At 49.4% G+C, this 14097-nt stretch overlaps 1 protein-coding gene and 1 long non-coding RNA gene across 2 annotated transcripts in view; one reads left to right on the forward strand and one right to left on the reverse strand.

Annotated features, from left to right (window-relative positions):
- LOC142761180 (uncharacterized) overlaps window positions 1–14097 on the forward strand; it is a 233307-nt gene that overhangs the window by 208969 nt on the left and 10241 nt on the right. The gene's annotated exons all lie outside the window — the stretch shown is intronic.
- Window positions 7845–10769, reverse strand: LOC142761178 (histone H3-like centromeric protein A). The gene is made up of 4 exons (XM_075864374.1): window positions 10684–10769; window positions 8847–8983; window positions 8701–8778; window positions 7845–8398 (listed from the first exon to the last, which is right to left on the reverse strand). The coding sequence occupies exons 1-4, from the start codon at window positions 10766–10768 to the stop codon at window positions 8267–8269; spliced, it is 432 nt and encodes a 143-aa protein (XP_075720489.1). The 5' UTR covers window position 10769; the 3' UTR covers window positions 7845–8266.

Here is a 14097-nt window from a genome sequence, read left to right on the forward strand (position 1 = left end):
CCGATGCACTGTCGCGTAGCTTCATGGCCAGCCCTCCTTCGGAGGAAGATCCTGCTTGTATTTTGCCTCCCGGTATAATCATTTATTCTATTGATTCTGATTTAGTCTCTGAAATTGCAGCTGATCAAGGTTCAGCTCCCGGGAACCTTCCTGAGGACAAGCTGTTTGTTCCCCTGCAATACCGGCTAAGGGTACTTAGGGAAAATCATGACTCCGCACTATCTGGTCATCCAGGCATCCTGGGCACCAAACACCTCATTGCCAGAAACTATTGGTGGCCTGGGTTGCCTAAAGACGTTAAGGCCTACGTCGCCGCTTGTGAGGTTTGTGCTAGGTCCAAGACTCCCAGGTCCCGACCAGCGGGCTTACTACGTTCGTTGCCCATTCCCCAGAAACCTTGGACACATATCTCCATGGATTTTATCACCGATTTGCCTCCATCCCAAGGCAAGTCGGTGGTGTGGGTGGTAGTAGACCGCTTCAGTAAGATGTGCCACTTTGTGCCCCTCAAGAAACTACCCAACGCCAAGACGTTAGCTACCTTGTTTGTCAAACACATCCTGCGTCTCCATGGGGTCCCTGTAAATATTGTTTCGGACAGAGGGGTACAATTTGTTTCTTTGTTTTGGAGAGCCTTCTGTAAGAAGTTGGAGATTGATCTGTCCTTCTCCTCTGCTTTCCATCCTGAAACCAATGGCCAAACTGAGAGGACTAATCAATCTCTAGAACAATATTTAAGGTGTTTTATCTCTGACTGTCAATATGATTGGGTCTCATTCATTCCCCTCGCTGAATTTTCCCTTAATAACCGGGTCAGTAACTCGTCAGGGGTCTCCCCCTTTTTCTGTAATTTTGGGTTTAATCCACGGTTCTCCTCAGTTTCACCTGGTAGTTCCAACAATCCCGAGGTAGAGGTCGTTCATCGGGAACTGTGCACAGTCTGGGCCCAGGTTCAGAAGAACCTAGAGGCGTCCCAGAGCGTACAAAAAACTCAGGCTGATAGAAAACGTTCTGCTAACCCCTTGTTTATGGTCGGGGATCTGGTGTGGTTATCATCTAGGAACTTGCGTCTTAAGGTCCCGTCCAAGAAGTTTGCTCCCCGGTTTATTGGGCCGTATAACCTATCGCAGCCTGGCCAGACTCAGCTAGCACCCGCCCTCTGTCTATTTATACCTGCCTTTCCTGTTCCTCCTTGCTTGTGATTCTTTCCGTGTGGTTTCCTGGCCCAGCTACAGCTCCGAACAATTTGATCCTGCTCCATTCTGACCCTGGCTTTCTGACGACTCTTCTGCTCTGCGTTTTGTACCTCGTGCTCTCCTGGTTTGACTTGGCTCGTTCACCACTCTGTTGCTCACGGTGTTGCCGTGGGCAACTGCCGCTTTCCCTTTGCTTTATATTCCCTTGTATGTTTGTCTTGTGCACTTACTGAGCGTAGGGACCGCCGCCCAGTTGTACCCCGTCGCCTAGGGCGGGTCGTTGCAAGTAGGCAGGGACAGAGTGGCGGGTAGATTAGGGCTCACTTGTCCGTTTCCCTACCCCTATCATTACACCAGGTCTGTCAGATCAGACCTTTAAGATATGGGTACAGCAGGGGCATTTTAGAGTAAGTCATTTTTATAGGGGCAATGCATGGCTGCATGCAGGGTCGCCATCAGGAATTTCAGGGCCCCCTACAGCTAAATTTTCTGGGCCCCCCTACCGTGGCACCGCCTGTTAAAGGTACTCCGTCCAGCACTATATCATGCTACCCAGGGCCGCCATCAGGGGGGGTATTATGGGTACTGATGTGAGAGGCCCGGCCAAACCTAATTGAAAGGGGGGCCCGGCAACTGCCGCGACTTGCCTTTGGTAGAAAAAAAACAGGCCCCTGCAATGGGGCCCGTTTTTTTCACCAAAAGAATGTCGTGAGCTGCGGGCCCCCCTTTCAATTAGGTTTGGCCGGGTCTCTCACATCAGTACCCATAATACCCCCCCTGATGGCGGCCCTGGGTAGCATGGGGGTCGTCATGGGGGCCGGCAAACACTGCCGCCCGTGCGACCGATCGCGCGCACCCGCAAACTCCCGCGCATGCGCACCCGCGACTGCCTGGAACCGCGCACCGAATTTTTAGGCAGATTTTGACCTGCCCACACTATCTTGCAGCGTTTTTTGCCCGCGGCGATTGAGGACAGCAGACAAAAAACGTAGGGAAAAATGCATTTTCTGCCTCCCATTGATTTCGATGGGAGGTCAGAGGCGGAACCGCGGCAAGAAAGGACGTGCTGCTTTTTCTTTTTTCCGCGACTGGCTCCCATTGATTTCAGATTAAATCAATGGGAGGCGGTTTTGGAAGTTGTTTGGTGCTGATTCTGACGCAGTGTCCGAGTCAATATCAAGGCCCAAAAACTCTGAACTGGGCCTTATTGTTAGGGCTTATTCAGACGAACGTGTAATACATCCGTGCAACGTGCGTGATTTTCACGCGCCTCGCACGGACCTATCTAACTCTACGGGGCCGTGCAGACTGTCAGTGAGTTTCATGCAGCGTGTGTCCGTGTGTCCGCTGCGTAAAACTCATGACATGTCCTATATTTGTGCATTGTTCGCGCATCACGCACCCATTGAAGTCAATGGGTGCGTGAAAATCACGCCCAGCACTTCCGCAGCAGTATAAACTATGACTGAAAACAGAAAAGCACCACGTGCTACAAACATACAAACAGAGTGTCATAATGATGGCGGCTGCGCGAAAATCACGCAGCCACGCATCATACGCTGCTGCCACACGGAGCTGTTATGGACCTTTTGCATGCGCAAAATGCCACGTTTTTGCGCACGCAAAAAGCACACGCTCGTGTAAATCCGGCCTTAGGGTAGGAACACACTAGGCATGAACACTGCGGATTTTATGCAACACATTTTATTGTGGAAAATCCGCAGCGTATTACAGTCGCAGCAGAGTGGATGAGGTTTGAACAAATCTCATCCACACGCTGCAAAAATAATGGACCTGCAGTGCGGCTTTTGGCTTTTTAAGCCGCAGCATGTCAATTTATTCTGTAGAATCGCTGCTCCTCAGTTGCGGAAATGCTGCGGTTCTGCCGCAAAAATCACACATGAGAAAAAAAAAAGGCACTTTTTAAAATTATAAAAAAGTTTAGACTTGCCCCGGCCGTAGTCCTGGTGACGCGATCCTCTATTCTTAGCGCAGCCCGGCCTCCTGTCATGACGTTTCATCCCATGTGACTGCTGCAGCGGTCACATGGTCTACAGCGTCATCCCAGGAGGCGGGGCTACGTTCAGAAGAGAGAGATGCGTCACCAGGACTACGTCCGGGGCAAGTCTAAACTTTTTTTTCCCTGCAGGATTCCCGCAGCGGACAAGCCTCACGAAACCTGCGCCACTATTTGGTGCGGTTTTGCTGTCGGAATTCCCTGCGGCTACCGGGAGTTTTACTCAGCATATCCGCCTAGTGTGTTCCTACCCTTATGATGTCGCTCCTGGAGCTGCTGCCGGTCTCTAAATAGGCAGTTGGTCCAGTAGAATTTGGAATTATTTTTTTTGTGAACCAGCTTAAAAAAATACAAAACTTTTGTGTTAGGGCCTGTTCACATCACCGTTCGCTTCCGTTCTGGGGTTCCGTCTGAGGTTTCCGTCGGGTGAACCCCGCAACGGAAAGTGAAAGTGACAGCACAGCTTCCGTCACCATTAGCGCAGTCGACTACGCTATTGATTCCGTCCGAAAACCTGCCGGAACGGTGACGAACGGAAACCATTAGCGATGTTTCCGTCACCATTGATCTCAATGGTGACGAAAACATCGCTAATGGTTTCCGTTCGTCACCATTCCGGCTTATCCGCCCCGGTAGCCGAAGGGAATTCTGCCCGCAAAACCGCACCAAATAGTGGCGCAGGTTTCATGAGGCTTGTCCGCTGCGGGAATCCTGCAGGAAAAAAAAAGTTTAGGGTATGTTCACACGGCGGGGGTCCGTAACGGCTGAATTTACGGGGATGTTTCAGCCTGAAAACATCCCCGTAATTTCAGCCGTAGCGGCATGTGCAGGCGCTTGAACGCCGCGTCAATTACGGCCGTAATTAGCGCTGCTATTCATTGGAGTCAATGAATAGCGTCTCCAATTACGGCCAAAGAAGTGACAGGTCACTTCTTTGACGCGGGCGTCTATTTGCGCGCCGTCTTTTGACAGCGGCGCGTAAATATACGCCTCGTGTGAACAGACAAACGTCTGCCCATTGCTTTCAATGGGCAGATGTTTGTCAGCGCTATTGAGGCGCTATTTTCAGACGTAATTCGGGGGAAAAACGCCCGAATTACGTCCGTAAATAGGCCGTGTGAACATACCCATAGACTTGCCCCGGCCGTAGTCCTGGTGACGCATCTCTCTCTTCTGAACGTAGCCCCGCCTCCTGGGATGACGCTGTAGACCATGTGACCGCTGCAGCAGTCACATGGGATGAAACGTCATGACAGGAGGCCGGGCTGCGCTAAGAATAGAGGATCGCGTCACCAGGACTACGGCCGGGGCAAGTCTAAACTTTTTTATATATTTAAAAAAGTGCCTTTTTTTTTTTTCTCATGTGTGCTTTTTGCGGCAGAACCGTAGCATTTCCGCAACAGAGGAGCAGCGATTCCACAGAATACATTGACATGCTGCGGCTTAAAAAGCCAAAAGCCACACGGCAGGTCCATTTTTTTTGCAGCGTGTGAATGAGATTTGTTCAAATCTCATCCACTCTGCTGCGACTGTGATACGCTGCGGATTATCCACAATAAAATGTGTTGCATAAAATCCGCAGTGTTCATGCCTAGTGTGTTCCTACCCTAAGGCCGGATTCACACAACCGTGTGCTTTTTGCACGCGCAAAAAACGTGGCATTTTGCGCATGCAAAAGGTCCATAACAGCTCCGTGTGTCAGCAGCGTATGATGCGCGGCTGCGTGAGTTTTGCGCAGCCGCCATCATTATGACACTCTGTTTGTATGTTTGTAGCACGTGGTGCTTTTCTGTTTTCAGTCATAGTTTATACTGCTGCGGAAGTGCTGGGCGTGATTTTCATGCTCCCATTGACTTCAATGGGTGCGTGATGCGCCAACCACGCACAAATATAGGACATGTCGTGAGTTTTACGCAGCGGACACACGCTGCGTGAAAATCACTGACGGTCTGCCCGGCCCCATAGACTAACATAGGTCCGTGCGAGGCGCGTGAAAATCACGCACGTTGCACGGACGTATTACACGTTCGTCTGAATAAGCCCTAACAATAAGGCCCAGTTCACAGAGTTTTTGGGCCTTGATATTGACTCGGACACTGCGTCAGAATCAGCACCAAACAACTTCCAAAACCGCCTCCAATCGATTTAATCTGAAATCAATGGGAGCCAGTCGCGGAAAAAAGAAAAAGCAGCAAGTCCTTTCTTGCCGCGGTTCCGCCTCTGACCTCCCATCGAAATCAATGGGAGGCAGAAAATTCATTTTTCGCTGCGTTTTTTGTCTGCTGTCCTCAATCGGCGCGGGCAAAAAACGCAGCAAAAAACGCGGCAAGATAGTGTGGGCAAGTCAAAATCTGCCTCAAAATTCTTTAAGGAATTTTGAGGCAGATTTTTTTTTGCCTGCAAAATACTGTGTGAACAGGGCCATACATAAACAGCACTTTGAGATAATTTACTCACCGTGTCAGAAGAGCTGCTCCCACTCCAGTCCTCTTCCGGCGATGTCTTCCAGGCGAGGTCTTCGGTCCAGACGTCCAGTCCTTCACCTCCAGCCAGGCTCCAGGTAAGTTTTGTCCATGTGTGACCGCGGCTGCGCGTGCTTCGTTCGCTAGTGCGCGGGCGATCGCGGGTGCGCGCGCGGACGATCGATCGCGGGTGCGCGCTTCCGGGCTTTCGCGGGTGCGCGCGGTCTCGAGTGCGGGCGTTCGTGGGTGCGCGCTCGCGACTGCGCACGCGCGGGAGTTTCCTTGTGCGCGCGATCGGTCGCGCGCGGGCGGTTTGACGGCCCCCCATGGGGAGGGGGCCCGCAGCAGCAGCAGCTCACGACATTCTTTTGGTGAAAAAAACGGGCCCCATTGCAAGGGCCCGTTTTTTCCTACCAAAAGAATGTCGCGGCAGTTGCCGGGCCCCCTTTCAGTTAGGTTTGGCCGGGCCCCTCACACCAGTACCCCTAATACCCCCTGATGGCGGCCCTGGCTGCGTGGAGAAGAGCTTTCCCAGCCAGAGGGTTATCCCGGACCCGTCCCAATGGCAGGCGTTACAATTGACTCATTACTTGTCAAGACTACCTACACCGGCTTCCTATGACCGAGCTCTATCTTCCTTTGAAACTTTGTGTTCTCAAACGGGGCATGTGAGACGGGCCCTGTCCAGTCTTTACTGCGTGCTGCTCACTCCTGCTGAGGATTTCATCCCACCATATATTACGAAATGGGAAAGAGATCTTCAGATTACTCTAACACAAGAGCAAAGGGAAAAGATCATGCTCCTCACACATAAGGCGTCTATTAGTAACGCCTATCAGGAAACCAGTTTTAAAATACTATCCCGTTGGTACAGAGTCCCACATGTGCTACATAAAATGTTCCCGGATGTTTCTCCTTTATGTTGGAGATGCGGCAGAGAAGAGGGAACGCTTTTACATATATTCTGGAGCTGTGAGAACCTTCGCACCTATTGGTCAGAGGTTCAAGATATCATTCTAGAGATCACAGGAATCTCGCTGGGAGATGATCCGGCATGGATTTTGCTGCACCACCACGATATACCTGTGGGGCGCTACAGGAAGATGTTAGTGAGACATTTGTTGAACCAGCTAAGGCTTGTATTCTGGGCGGTTGGAGATCCTCTGAGCCTCCTGTGACTAGACAATGGCTGGAGCGCATTCACGAAATTCGGAGAATGGAGGAGTTCTCTCTGGTCTGTGATGTGCTGTGGGGGGGGGAGAGTGAGGGGAGAACATCTCCCCTTCTCCCTCTTAAGATTTTCCCTATACCCCCCCCCCTTCCTTTTGTCCTTCTACCCTTCGTTTACTTCCCTATTTGAATCAATCGTTACTAAGAATTGACTGAGATGTGGGTGATGGAGGGGCGGATGAGGGTGTAATGCTGGTATTCCTGTCTTGCTATACTAATGCTTGTAGTGTATTGATGGTACTATGTTGGGAGGACTTTGATTGCATATTTACTTATTGTTGTTGAAATATAGGTTGAAATGATCGGCCCTCATGGGCTTTTTCTGTACCCATGTCACCCCCTTTTTTTTTCTGTATCCCCATTTCTTTTCTTGAAAATAAAAAATTTGAAATATAAAAAACAAAAAAAAACAAATGAGGAAACCCAGTGATGTCCATGGGTTCCAGACTTCAGGCCATCATTGCCTGCAAAGGATTCTCTACAAAGTATTAAAAAAAACATTTATGGTAATGTTAATTTGTCCAATCACTTTTGATCACCTGAAATGAGGAGGTTATGTAGAAAAATGGTGGCAATTCCAAAACTTTTCACAGGAGATTTTTGTTTAACCCCTTGAAATAAACCTGAAAGTTTCAACTTCAATTGCATCTCAGTTGTTTCATTTCAAATCCAATGTGGTGGCAGCAAAACCCAAATCATGAAGATTGTGTCACTGCCCAAATAATTCTGGACCCAACCCACACACCCACCCACACAGCAAACACTCTGAACAAGCATAGCTGCAGTGTAAAGAATGGGGGTGGGACAGAGCAAGAGTATTGAACTACAGCGAAGCTGGAGTCATTGATCATATCCAAGCCCTTATGAAGATTAGTCTAAAATGATGAAGATCAAAGTTATAATATACATTTTTTTTTATTTGAAAAAATTAACAAATCTTCACAGAATAAAAACAGGAAGCGGATCATAAACTCAGCAGAACAATTAGAAGGTCGGCCAGATCAGGTTTCATTAGCGGTTGTGTCCAGCGTCTTTGTTAGCGGTTTTGTCCAGCAGTGCCGCCTTGTGGTCATTTTCTGTGCTACATCCTGGACCCCTACAACCCATTACATAGCTGGACAGAAAAACGACTGCACTACCACCCTGCAAACTGCAGCGGCAGCCATATTGGTTGTAACAAAGAAAAAACCTCCACTGTAACCAGTGTCAGGAGGGGGCGCTAAAGCCGGTTTACTCTTCCAAACTGGATCTTTTATGCAATGGTAAAACTTGTATTTCCCAATAGATTTTCTCCATTAATATAAAACTATTTACACGTGATCATTCTTCATCAAATCTTGAGAGATAAAACGGCAGCGTTATCACAGTTCATACGGGATGCCTCGGATTCTCCGTGCGAGCTGCATGTCCTTCACAAAGAGAGTGCCCCTATTGGCCTGGTGACTGAAGAGGTAAGAATCTTCAAAGAGACTCACGAGGAAGTCCTCAGCTGACTGTGGATACAGAAGAGCATTAGTCCCTCTTAAAGTGACAGCACTCCCGGTATAATTTACTACACAGCTCGAAGGACTGATCAGATTTCACTTTTATGAGCTGTTAGCTAGAGTGATGGTGGGGGGGGGGGTCTGGCCTCTGGAACTCCCACAATGCATCACAACCCCTATGCAAATGTCCCGCTAGGGCATATGGATGTGTTAGAGGGGGCGGGGGCTGAGTAGTGAACCACTGCAAAGAGCAGCTCCCTCTCTGGTTGACCCATGCGTTACATGGACAGTGCATTGTATGAGATACTGACCTCTTGTAGCGCCATAAGTGCGGTGCTTTGCCAGTAGTAAAACACGCCGCGGGAATACTTCAGGCAGATCTCTCTCACCTGCAAGAATAAAAGGGGAATATCACTGACAATAAAGAGGAGCAGCCGCAGAGGACACATCCACTCACCAGGCGGAAAAACGGGGTTTTCTGAATGAGCAGATTGGTTGATTTTTGGTACTTTCTTATTTCCATCAGCGCACGGGCTCCTGGGCGGTAGCGTCTTCTTCGTTGCGTGCTCGGTCTGTGACTTGTTTCCCCACTACCTGTAAGAAAGAAATCCATAATAACAGCTGAAAATGAATCTCCCGCTACATGGAAATTCACTGTCTGGCCGGGTTCACACGTAGGGTAAACACGGCGGATTTTCTGCAACCGATTTCATTGCGGAAACTCCACAGCGTAATACAGAAGCAGAAGAGTGGAGGAGATTCAAACAAATCTCATCCAGACGCAGCCGAAAAAAACCCGCCAAACTTACCCAGATCTCTCTGCTCCTGGGTTCAACCCGGCCTCCAGGGATGATGTCTCATCCCATATGACTGCTGCAGAACATCAGAGGGACACGTCACCATGGCTACGGGTAAGTATGGATTTTTTTCTACCTTCTATAGACATTCCAGCCGAAAAACTGCAGTTTTTCAGCCAGAATTACCTCCGGTGCCCAGGGCCAATACGCTGTGTACTTTTACGCCGCGTATCTGCCCTGTGTGAACATGGCCTATTACCTTAATGTCCCCCAAGGAACATCAGGTAAACAGATTTAAAACATAACATGCTACCTGCAGCCACCACTAGAGGGAGCTCATTGTATATGGTTGTACATTGAACTTGGTAACAAAACAGTATGCAGTGAGCTCCCTCTAGTGGTGGCTGCAGGGAGACAAAATTATACCATGTAACTGTCTACGCAGGAGATTTAGAGCTCCGTTTCAGAAAACTGTGCTCACACTGCTGTAAAACGACATTAAGAAATTAATCAGCACAGAATGTTGGACCTAAAAAGGATATAAATGTGGACGTTCAAATTTTAGATACTTTTCTATGACTGATAATTTGGGGTCCATCAAGTCCCATTGATACCTGATTAAAGGGGTTGTACCACGAAAATAATTTTTCACCTATCCACAAGATAGGTGATAAATGCCGGATTGCTGCGGGTTGTTAACAAGAGTGCGGGTCCCAGAGTGGTGGTCACTCAAGTCATTCTCTATGGCAGTGGTCCCCAACCTATTTTGCACCGAGGACCGGTTTGATGCAAGAACATTTTTGCGGGGACTGGCGGGGGGGGGGGGTGGGTGGGGGGTTAGAGTCAGTTCACACATTGCGTAAATACGGCGTATACCTGTATTATAATGCGGAAAAATCGGCAGCATAATACAGTAGCAGCAAAGTGGATGAGATAAAACACGTCTCATCCACACGCTGCATAAACGGAGTAGAAAAAAGGCTCAGAAATTGACGTCACAACATCGCGCCTGCCTGCGCGGAGCCGCTCACGGCAGAGTGCATAATTGGGCAAGGAGCAGTCAAACTTGACTATTTCCGTCGATCCCATAGGGAATGAATAGAGCGGTCGGACTGCAGGTTGGAAATTCTTAGATCCCTCATTTCATAATATATCTTCATGGGTGTGAGCTGTGTTCTCAGATTCCCTTCCCAGAGCCATATAGTAACGTGCTTCCTGCAACCACCACTAGGGGGAGACGATTGTGCACATGCATACAGCTCCTGTTGTGCCTATATAAATCAGTCCTCAGTTTGCTCCCCCTAGTGGCGGCCTTGTGCTACAGAAATTTCGGTAAGTAACAGATTTTTACCTGCATAGAAACGAACCCTCTAAGATATAAAGCTGAGAAACGGATTACAATCTAGTATTACACGACCCGAGGTTATCTGGAATTCATTTTTAAAATAAAATATATAATGAGAGTGATAAGATGATCAAGGTGCAACTTTCTCTTACTTGGCGGAGATTGAGGAGGAGCTGCAGGTTTCTTCTGCGGCTGCGCCGACTTCCTGCGGGACGAGCTTTTCTGGGGTGGTTTCATGATGATGTAAAACGCTGCTGAGAGTCATACAATCAGTTAAGCAGATAAGAGACGGTGACAATTCAGCAGAATCACAGGTGACGTAGGATAAACTGAGCGGTTTTATACTGACTGATGCCACCAATGCAAGTGACAAGAAAGTGATGACATTGACGGTGAAGATATGAGATTGCCGGATGTCAGTAATTAACGCACGCTGCATCAATGAATACAATAGATCCTCGTGGCATCAATTACCAGAACAGCGACATCAATGATCTATTTAATAATGCGGCAACAGAAGAGCTACCCGCAGCAGATCCCGCAAGCAATGGGCAGATGTTTGCAGATGTAATGGAGCCGTCTTTTCAGGCGTGATTCGAGGCGTAAAACGCCTGAAAATAGGTCGTGTGCACAGAACCTTACAGAGAATCCGTAATCCAGACAAAGGTGGTAAATTTAAAACTGGAGCAAAGGAAAAGTGGAGCAGTCGTCATGGAAATGAAAGGCCGCAGCTGGAGGACGATGAGCTGCAACAATGCAGTATAAATATACAGAAATAAAACATCTAATAATCCATATGATCTCTAGACACGCAGCAGCGGAAATGTATAAAATCAACACACACGATAGACGAGGAGAAGAAACATTCAGTCGAGTGCGCAACTTTTCTTAGGACTCTCTGCTTTGTACCGTTTCTCTGTTATTCCTCCTGGAAATGTAAGAATTGACAGCTGTGTGTTACCAGTTGGGGGTGTGTCCCTACACAAACTGACAACGTCCAATCAGTGCTGACAGAGAGACTGTAGGGACACGACCTTTGATGAGGAGAATGGCAACACCAAGTTATCTATTAATACATACATTTCTAGGAGGAACCACAGAGGAATGGCACAAGCCAGAGATCTGAGAAAATACGCTCCAGAATAGTTATTTCATGGGGAATACAGGTATTTACTATAAGGGTATGTTCACACGCAGTGGTTTCAGACCTAATTCTGGCATTTTACGCCTCGAATTACGGCTGAAAAAACGCCCCTAATACGCCTACAAACATCTGCCCATTGCTTTCAATGGGAATTACGATGTTCTGTTCGCACGAGCCTTAAATTTACGTGTCGCTGTCAAAATACGGCGCGCAAAATGACGGCTCGTCAAAAGAAGTGCAGGACACTTTTTGGGACGTTTTTGGAGCCGTTTTCTCATAGATTCGTGAAAACAGCTCCAAAAACGGCTGTAAAAAACGCAGCGAAAAACGCGAGTGGTTAAAAAAACATCTGAAAATCAGGAGCTGTTTTCGCCTGAAAACAGCTCCGTATTTTCAGACGTTTTTGCTCACTGCGTGTGAACAGAGCCTTACAGACACGTCAGGAGAAGTGACGGCTCCTCTTTAATAATATTGTCTGTATCCTGTATAATTCATGAGGACGCACGTGCTGCCCGGCGTGATCTCAGCGTCACCGTATCTATCAATGATTATACACTGAACTCTAGAAAACTGCCAGATACACCAGGACGACTGTATACATCAGAGTTTCCCAACCTTTTCAGGCTCGAGGCACCCCAGGGAAAAAAAATAATTCTCAGGGCACCCCTACCAAAAATTGTTTGCAAAACGACAAAAAATGGCGAAAAACAAGCAGTACACTCTTAGGTTATGTTCACACAACGTTTTTTTGTAAGGCAGAAACAAAAAGTCTGCCTCGAAATTCATTTACGAATTTTGAGGCAGATTATGAATTGACAGCGCTGTTTGACTTTTTTTTATTTATTTTTTTCCCACATTTTTTTTAAGCCGTTGAAGCGAATGCAAAAACCGCAGACAAAAAAGCACCAAACGAGCGCCGCAGGTTTTTTCTGCCTCCTATTAATTTCAATGGGAGGTCAGAGGCGGAAACCACTTGAAGACCGTCAGCCCCCCACTCACAGTAATGACCGTCAGCCCCCCACTCCCAGTAATGACCGTCAGCCCCCCACTCACAGTAATGACCGTCAGCCCCCCACTCCCAGTAATGACCGTCAGCCCCCCACTCCCAGTAATGACCGTCAGCCCCCCACTCCCAGTAATGACCGTCAGCCCCCCACTCCCAGTAATGACCGTCAGCCCCCCACTCACAGTAATGACCGTCAGCCCCCCACTCCCAGTAATGACCGTCAGCCCCCCACTCACAGTAATGACCGTCAGCCCCCACTCCTAGTAATGACCGTCAGCCCCCCACTCCCAGTAATTACCGTCAGCCCCCCACTCCCAGTAATGACCGTCAGCCCCCCACTCACAGTAATGACCGTCAGCCCCCCACTCACAGTAATGACCGTCAGCCCCCCACTCACAGTAATGACCGTCAGCCCCCCACTCCCAGTAATGACCGTCAGCCCCCCACTCCCAGTAATTACCGTCAGCCCCCACTCCCAGTAATGACCGTCAGCCCCCCACACACAGTACTGACCGTCAGCCCCCCACTCCCAGTAATGACCGTCAGCCCCCACTCCCAGTAATGACCGTCAGCCCCCCACTCACAGTAATGACCGTCAGCCCCCGCACTCACAGTAATGACCGTCAGCCCCCCACTCACAGTAATGACCGTCAGCCCCCCACTCACTGTAATGACCGTCAGCCCCCCACTCACAGTAATGACCGTCAGCCCCCCACTCCCAGTAATGACCGTCAGCCCCCCACTCCCAGTAATGACCGTCAGCCCCCCACTCACAGTAATGACCGTCAGCCTCCCACTCACAGTAATGACCGTCAGCCCCCCACTCCCAGTAATGACCGTCAGCCCCCCACTCACAGTAATGACCGTCAGCCCCCCCACTCCCAGTAATGACCGTCAGCCCCCACTCACAGTAATGACCGTCAGCCCCCCACACACAGTAATGACCGTCAGCCCCCCACACACAGTAATGACCGTCAGCCCCCCACTCACAGTAATGACCGTCAGCCCCCCACTCACAGTAATGACCGTCAGCCCCCCCACTCACAGTAATGACCGTCAGCCCCCCCACTCACAGTAATGACCGTCAGCCCCCCCACTCACAGTAATGACCGTCAGCCCCCCACTCACAGTAATGACCGTCAGCCCCCCCACTCCCAGTAATGACCGTCAGCCCCCCCACTCCCAGTAATGACGTCAGCCCCCCCACTCCCAGTAATGACGTCAGCCCCCCACTCCCAGTAATGACCGTCAGCCCCCCACTCCCAGTAATGACCGTCAGCCCCCCCACTCACAGTAATGACCGTCAGCCCCCCACTCACAGTAATGACCGTCAGCCCCCCCACTCCCAGTAATGACCGTCAGCCCCCCCACTCCCAGTAATGACGTCAGCCCCCCCACTCCCAGTAATGACGTCAG

This window comes from Rhinoderma darwinii, chromosome 4, assembly GCF_050947455.1.
Source record: "Rhinoderma darwinii isolate aRhiDar2 chromosome 4, aRhiDar2.hap1, whole genome shotgun sequence".
In the NCBI taxonomy this organism is placed as follows: domain Eukaryota; kingdom Metazoa; phylum Chordata; class Amphibia; order Anura; family Rhinodermatidae; genus Rhinoderma; species Rhinoderma darwinii.

Bases quoted from the DNA above. Each gene is read 5' to 3' on its own strand.
- LOC142761178 (XM_075864374.1), bottom strand. From the start codon at position 10,768: ATGAAACCACCCCAGAAAAGCTCGTCCCGCAGGAAGTCGGCGCAGCCG. The intron at 8,984-10,683 runs GTAAGAGAAAGT...TCTTTCTTACAG, and splicing joins TCCTCCTCAATCTCCGCCAA to GTAGTGGGGAAACAAGTCAC. The intron at 8,779-8,846 runs GTGAGTGGATGT...TTATTCTTGCAG, and splicing joins AAACCCCGTTTTTCCGCCTG to GTGAGAGAGATCTGCCTGAA.